The sequence below is a fragment of the Limanda limanda genome, chromosome 17 (assembly GCF_963576545.1).
Source record: "Limanda limanda chromosome 17, fLimLim1.1, whole genome shotgun sequence".
NCBI lineage: Eukaryota > Metazoa > Chordata > Actinopteri > Pleuronectiformes > Pleuronectidae > Limanda > Limanda limanda.
The window spans coordinates 18700866-18708393 of record NC_083652.1 but is presented as its reverse complement, the minus strand read 5'-3'; the positions used below and the strand labels follow the sequence as shown (position 1 = coordinate 18708393).

Below are 7528 nucleotides of genomic sequence, written 5' to 3'. Positions count from 1 at the left end.
GTATGTCGCCAAGAATTCAAAAAGACAATGTCACTAATAAATGTAGTTAAAAATGTACGACAAATGAGTCGCACTTTTCATATCGTTTGATTTACAGACTAGAATGCACAGACCAGTGAAGTCCCTTTTATTCAATAAAGCTGCACATAATTTCACACACGGATAGATATCAGTTCCCTAAATGTGCCAGATTTGTTTTTATCAAGGGGAATTTTTCCCCTCAGAAATTTGTGAAAACGTAAAAAAACAACATATCTCGCAGTTATAAAGAAAAGGGTAAAAATTCCTGGATCAACCCCCTGATCCGGATTCTTTCAAATAAACAGGGTCCATGTTTCACATTTTATTGTTTCAATGAACGAATTAAAGGATAAGAAAGTCTTCCCTCCTCAGTGAAAACAAAACACTAAAATCTGTACACAACATTTGACCCAAGCCACACACCACGTGTCCATGAGGAGTGTCAATACCTTCCCATCAGGCCCAGAAGCCAATGATGAAAACAGTGACAGAGAGGCAAATGATGAGGTTGGCGTTGATAATGTGGCGCAGACGTGGCTTTTCTTCCAGAGAGCCGATGATCGGTTCAGGTGCAGGAGGACTCTCCCCCTCCTTCTGTCTTTCCATCCCGCACACCCAGTAGACGGCAGACATCAGCCTGGACTGGCTTTGGATGCTGGACACAGAGGATGAGGAGTCTGGGCAGAGGAAACGTTTTTGCATTGTTCACTGGGTGTGTTCAGCAGAATAAGGGACACATAGTGGAATGGAAAAGAGTCATGACAAACAGGACAGACCCACCTTTCCTGTGATGACATGTTTTAGTATCGCTGATGTCCTCCTGCTCTTTTCCCACGACTCCCTTCTCATCTGTCTGACCCGTGATCTCACTGGTCTTACCGCTCCGCTCCACTGGGGACTCATTCACTTTGGGCTCCACAGGGTCGAACCTTGTGTACCAGGTAAGACGACTGATCTGTAAGACATATGTTATGTTAGATGTTCATTTTAGCAATAAATAAGCAGAAGTCGTTTTAATCAAGAAGCCAAATAGTGAATAAATCAGGCCAGAGTTTCAAATCTTTAAACTGTATGTATACAAATATCCCTTTGTCTTAAACGTTTTCTGAGGTGTTCATGACACCTTCTGGTGCTGCATTGCTGCAGATCCCTGTATTGTTTGTATGCTCCAGTGTCAGAGAATTAGACTGCAAACATTATTCTTAGGCAGGAAATCTGCTGTATGTATATACGTATGAACGGTTATTGTAAGATTGATTTAAACATGTTTGCTTGCCTGCAATAAAAACTTCACAAGCAAACTTTCATTTCTACATTTGAATTTGTGACCAGAGAAGAAGTCTTGCTTTACCCTCTAATATTAGTGCAAATTAAACTGAGAGAAAACACAACAGATCCGACTCTGTGACTTCACCTGCTCCGGTTTGGGCGCCTCCGTGGCCAGGCTGACCACGACCACCACAACCAGCGTGATGAGGGACAGCATCATGGAGAAGTAGAGGTAGTGGACGTATTTCAACACCGCGGGCCTGTCGTCCTGCTCGTAGCACAGGGGCGCCGGATAAATGAAGTCCAGCAACATGCGGATGCAGCCCACCAACAGGCCGATAGACAGGCCCCAAAAGGCCCCCTGAGAGAGAGAGAGAGAGAGAGGGGGCGGGAGAGGAGAGTCAAAGGAAATAGAAGGTGACCTTTGTTCTATCTGTAATGGAATATAAGACGAGGTTCACATTGTGAGCTGGACTCTGTGCAGTCATGTTGCTGTCAAGCTACAGTACAACAGGAGAGGAAGTGTGTTAATGAGTCATTTACTGTATTGGTAAAGCATATCTATATTTTTTGGGAGTTCACACTCCTGAGAAATCAAAAAGAAAAGTATATCTACAGCCACAAAGACATGAAGCTATTATTTTAAATCACATTTAAAAATACGAATATTCCAGGGTTTCAGCATCTGACTCCCAAAATAAAGGTTCCAGAGACTTGTGACCCCCCCCCCCCCCAGAATTTGTTCAAGGGAACAAAGGATTTGAGATAGTTTGCAAGAATTCACCACTTGTATTTAACTATCTTTCCCCTTTTGTAACAATGATGGCTAAAATAGGCTATTTCTCATTACTTTGAAATCGTATTTGATTCCCATCCCCCGAGGGGTCACAACCCCTAGTTTGGGACTGCAGTGCAATATAGGGTCCTTTGTTTGGAGTGATTTACTTTTCTCTTTTTCCCCCCAGAAATATAAATATTAGAATTGAATTGTGCAATATGTTTTTTGCAGACCCCTGCAATGACACACATCCTCACCTTCTCATTAGTCCTCTTCCAGAAGCAGCCCAAGAGGAAGATGATGGACACTGGGGGCTGGAGGTAGGTGCTGATGGACTGGATGTAGATAAAGAGCTGCCCCCCCTGACTGGCCTGGACAACAGGGATCCACAGCACGGACACAACCGCCAGCAGGAGAACAAACACCCTGCAGCGTGCACATTGAACACAAGATCCGTGTTTTGAATGACAAATGGAGCAGTTCAGTTCTGTAAGGGCGCGATGTAATATGACCACAGCACAGCAGTTACATGGAGTAATGAGTGTGTGTGTGTGTGTGTGTGTGTCTGTGTGGAGGAAAAATCTGTTTAAGTCATTACTTAGAAATATGAGGAGGGGGTCAGGGTGAGCATGACCCAAAGTGCACAGTAATGCCACACATGGTTACTTTTTAAATGTAGATGGTAAAAGTGGACAGGAAATATTCCTAAGTATAAGTATATAAGCCTTTAAACTTTAATATAAGGCCCAGTGGAAAAAGAAAGCTGGGTCACTGCAGAGTCTGGATTCCTTTTACTCTTTGCTCTGCACCAACATGCCTGATTTTTTTCATCATGATCCATTATTTTGTTGCTCACACAAACCAGTGCTTCAATACAGGACATAGTGGTGCAACAAGAACTATATTTCCGGTTACGTCTGCTTTTTCAGATGTGCTCACATACCTGCCCACAATCATGAGCTCCCACTCGGTGGCACGGGATCTGAAACTCTTCCACAGGTCCATGGTGAAAATGGTGCTGGCGCTGTTGAAGACGGAGGTCAGAGAGGACATGAGGGCGGCGACCATCACCGCCATCATCAGACCCCTCAATCCTGGGCACAAAAAACACACGGATCAGGGTAAATAAAAGAGCAGAAGGCTGGAAGTGGGGGGGAAGGGACGGGGGGGACGGGACAGATGTCTCACCTGTCGGCAGCAGTTCCATGACCAGTCTGGCGTAGGCGGTATCTGTACAACCCACTTCATTGCCGCAGATCTGTTTGCATAGCTTAGGATCTGCACAGGCCACATCATCTGCACAATAACGCACACACAACAACTGAAACACAACAACTGAAACTCACATATCCACAATGTTTGACCCTGATTTACCAGCATCACTCTCATCTCTTAAATTCCCACTGGACCTGCTTCATCACATCCCTGGCAAACTCTTCCTTTTTTCCTCCACATTACATATTGAAAAACTTTGATATGAAAAACTTCCCCTCAAGGCCTTAAACTGACACCTTCCCTCCTCATTGAGTGACTGGGATCTATGAATATGTTAATTTGGCTCCACCCCTGCTGTGGAGCCTTTTCCAGCTCCTCTGCCCCACCCACAAGTTGACAGGATTGGTTTAATGGTTTTTGTGACATCACAAACCCTGGCTGACTAAATCATTTTTTTTTTCCAGACAGGAATTTGTTTACTGCAGGGTTAAGGTGGAAATACTTCATAAAGGTGATTAATTTAACCCCAAATATGTATTTTATCATCACCAGGCACCAGTCAGAGGGATGTTGAGATGATTTAAAACTCGATTTTCACCTGAGGGGACTTTAAACTATCAGCATTATGCAACCATGAGTTATCAACTGAAGATCAACTTCTAAATCCAGTCCTTTTACGGGGTTAATTAAGTCATTTAAGTATAAACACACACTCATTGATAAATACATGCATATCATACCTGTGTAGAGGATCCTGCTGATCATGCCAGGCAGCATAATGGCAAAGAAAGGCACAATCTTGAGATAAGCAGCAAGTAGCGAGCCTCCTTTTGCATGTGTCAGGTTCTTGGCAGCGAGGGAGCGTTGCACAATCACCTGCAGAGAAACACAACCACCCTCAGTCAGAGACCAGAGACTGCTGGTTACAAGTAACTTATCAGTGGGAAATAGAGTTTAGATCACAGTGGACACAGCTTATTGGTCTAATGTGCAGAAATGAGATACTGATTAACTCTGTTGTGTCAGGTTTAGCTGGTTTGCCAAGTTGAACACTGATATTGTGTAAATGGAATATTTAAACTGTCTGATGTTAAAAATGTCGGGCTGTTGAGAAAAATACATTTTCACTACTTAACTTCTGAGAATTTGTTAAAAAAACATACATTAAATGAAACATTTTCAGCTTCTAGATGTAAGACCACAATTTGGGCAACTAAGTTATTCCCAGCATATCATCTAGTGTGAAATCCCTGAAAAGGTTTCTTGAAATATCCTGATTCGTGACATCTGATTTTACTCTTTTGTATAATAATCGGACAATCTTTACCTCATGTATAGTATTTTCAAATTTTCTGTGTGATTATTACCTGATCCGAACACCAGTACCACATGGAGGGGACGGACATGCCGATGATGACCCCAGGCCAAGGCAGGTCAGAGTACACCGGGTCTCTGAAGATGTGGAACGCGTCCTCTCGGGGGATACCGCAGGTCGAGTTCGGCACGCGGATGGACGGGATGGCGTGGGCGTACCCCTCCATCAGAGCATTCCAGCCCCCGACCTCGGCAAAACCTCAAAAAGGGGACAACATTTATAAAGGGAGGTAAAGTGCTGCCGGTAAGCTGCTGGTGTTGAGCGTGACTTACTGAAGCCCATGAGGGTGAGAGCTCCTGCCAGCATGATAGCAGTTTGAGCAGCGTCTGTGTAGATGACTGCAGCCAGACCACCTGGGACACAACACACAACACATGCAGAAAGCGATATAACAAGTACTCTTATGTGTTTTAAAATGGCAAAGGAAGTAGAATCGTCACCTGCTACAGTGTAGAGACCCGTGATTGACAGCAGCAGCACTATAGCTACGTAGATATTCCACTGTAAAGCAAGCTGTATAAACAATGCACCCGCATACATGTCCACCTGGAGAGAAACACACACACACACACACACACACACAACACAACACACAGGATAAGTTCTTTACACGCCACAGAGACGCTTGAAAAACATGCACACAACAGCACAGAAAGCAAAATAGCATTATTGTGAATTTGTCCCGTACCGATATCTTTGTGAAAATGTAAATAAACAAGGACAGGACAGCTATAAATAACTGCGTTCTTCGACCACCAAAGCGCCTCTGCAGGTATTCTGGCATTGTTGTGACCTAGAAAAGAAAAACAAGACGATATAATCGGACAAAATCACGCATGTGCACGTATGACATGTGGGATATTTAACTTTCTGTGTAGACACCTCACCCCAGAAGCGATATAAATGGGCAGGAAGAGCCACCCCAGCAGCAGCACCATCAGCATACCCTGGGGATCAACGGATATATCACATTTTAACCCACCTAACAAAATTGATGTGATAAACTTGGTTTCACATGAGCATGCTGTATCTCAGGAGATAATGTGCAGCCTCTTACATTCCATTCATAAGCAATTGCTCCAATCCCTGCTGCGGCCCCGGACCCGGCCAGGCCAATGAAATGTCCACTGCCAATGTTGCTGGCAAACAGGGAGGCCCCCACCTGAGAACACACAGGAGTCAGAGTGAAGATCAACCCTGTGCTGCAATTACTACTACACAACATTTGGCCTCTGTCTACGTAAGTCTGAAACATTAGAGATGGAGGATCCAGTGATAAAAACATGCTTCACTTCAATTCTTTTGAGTTTCTGTTGTGCTCTGTGGACGTTTCTCTAGTGTTTGACTCACCGGCCACCAGGTCATGCTCTTCCCAGCCAGGAAGTATCCGTCCACCGTGCTGCGCTTCGTCTTCCACATGGACTGGTAGAAAAATAAAAAATAAAAAAACACCTCTTAGAGATACTGTACACGTGCAGAAGGAATATCATTCACACAGCCTGGGAAGCAACAGGATCCCAAACTAAATGGAAGGATGTTCTCAGTTTGGTCTCTATAAAATAATCTCTGTCACCTGTGATCCACAACATTTGAGGTGCTGCTTAAAAACCAGACAGCAGAAGAGGTTATTGGAGGAAAACCAGTGAAATGAACGCAGTGGTCTATGGGTCGCTGCTTCGGTCACAAAGCCCACTACTCACTGAAGTCCAGCCCGTGACTTTAGTGAGAAAGTGCAGGATCTCAGCCATGACCATGAGAAGTAGATGAGATGGAAAAGTGAAACCTAACTTGTGCTAAAGATGAAAACATACAGGACAGTTCTGTTCTTATCGAGGGACTCCAGGGACATTTGCTTTCAAGCAAAGATGCACAAGAACAAATTCTGAAACCAGAGCTAAATAAAAGTAAAACATTCATTTCTGTTTTTGGTTAGTCTGACAGGAAACAGCTGATGCTTAGTATCAGTGTTGGAGCAGTGAACCACATATTTACCACTGCACTTACCCAGAATCCCACTGCCAGCACCAGCAAGAAGTAGATCACCAGCACCACTATATCCACAGTAGTCAGAGATGTTCCGGGCCCAGGAGAGGGCGATGGAGAGGGCGATGGGCTCATGCTGGTCATGCTGGTCATGCTGGTCGCTCGGTGCCCCCCCTCAAAGTCAAAAGTCATCTGGAGACCAAGACGTCAACAGATTATATAGTGTAATGTTTATTATCTTTGATCAGAAACATGATAAACTGTTGTAGGTAATTACTGCCCCATTAAAACGCACAATCACACCTTGGACTCTTGATACTAACACGTACATGTTGTTGTTTGAGGTAAATGTATTTCTTTCATATGCTAACATTAAACTTTTACTTTTTAATATTTTAAGTTGTGAACATAACTTCTGATAAACTTTGTAATTTGTTTTATGCTTTGCTAGGACTGTTGATTTTTAATAGTATAATATATTAAACTTTCTTGAAGTGGAAGTTTTCAAAACACAGTTACACAATAAGCAAGACAACAAATCAAATCAAACGATAGAACTAAAATAGATAGACAGTCCAGATAAAATCAAGAAAGGCTTTCTGGTAGATTAACACATGGAGTGATATCTCTTATATCCCCTTTTTGATAAGATATCGATTTAAAATAAGCAAGCAGATTTTGTCCCCCATTACTTGTAAGCCTGCTACAAAGGGGATCTTTAAATGACCGGTGTGAACATGAGGGACAATCACAGGAAGTAAAAAACACACAAGACAGCTGCATTAAAAATTAACTTCTCTGAGTAACGTTTGTAAAATGACATATCAATCGATAGTTAGATTAAAGATTAAACTCACCTTTCAGCAGGTGTCCACACACTGTTATCA

The 7528-nt window shown here is 43.2% G+C and overlaps 1 protein-coding gene across 1 annotated transcript; it reads right to left on the bottom strand.

Moving 5' to 3' along the window:
- Nucleotides 1-477: 477 nt before the first annotated feature.
- Nucleotides 478-6758, bottom strand: slc5a11 (solute carrier family 5 member 11). Its single transcript, XM_061090666.1, has 15 exons — nt 6663-6758; nt 6009-6080; nt 5716-5820; nt 5546-5605; nt 5347-5451; nt 5099-5204; nt 4931-5011; nt 4651-4856; nt 4024-4159; nt 3257-3364; nt 3012-3162; nt 2326-2494; nt 1436-1651; nt 802-976; nt 478-698 (listed from the first exon to the last, which is right to left on the bottom strand). Exons 2-15 carry the CDS (start codon nt 6075-6077, stop codon nt 478-480), a joined length of 1908 nt encoding a protein of 635 aa, XP_060946649.1. The 5' UTR covers nt 6078-6080; nt 6663-6758.
- Nucleotides 6759-7528: the final 770 nt, after the last annotated feature.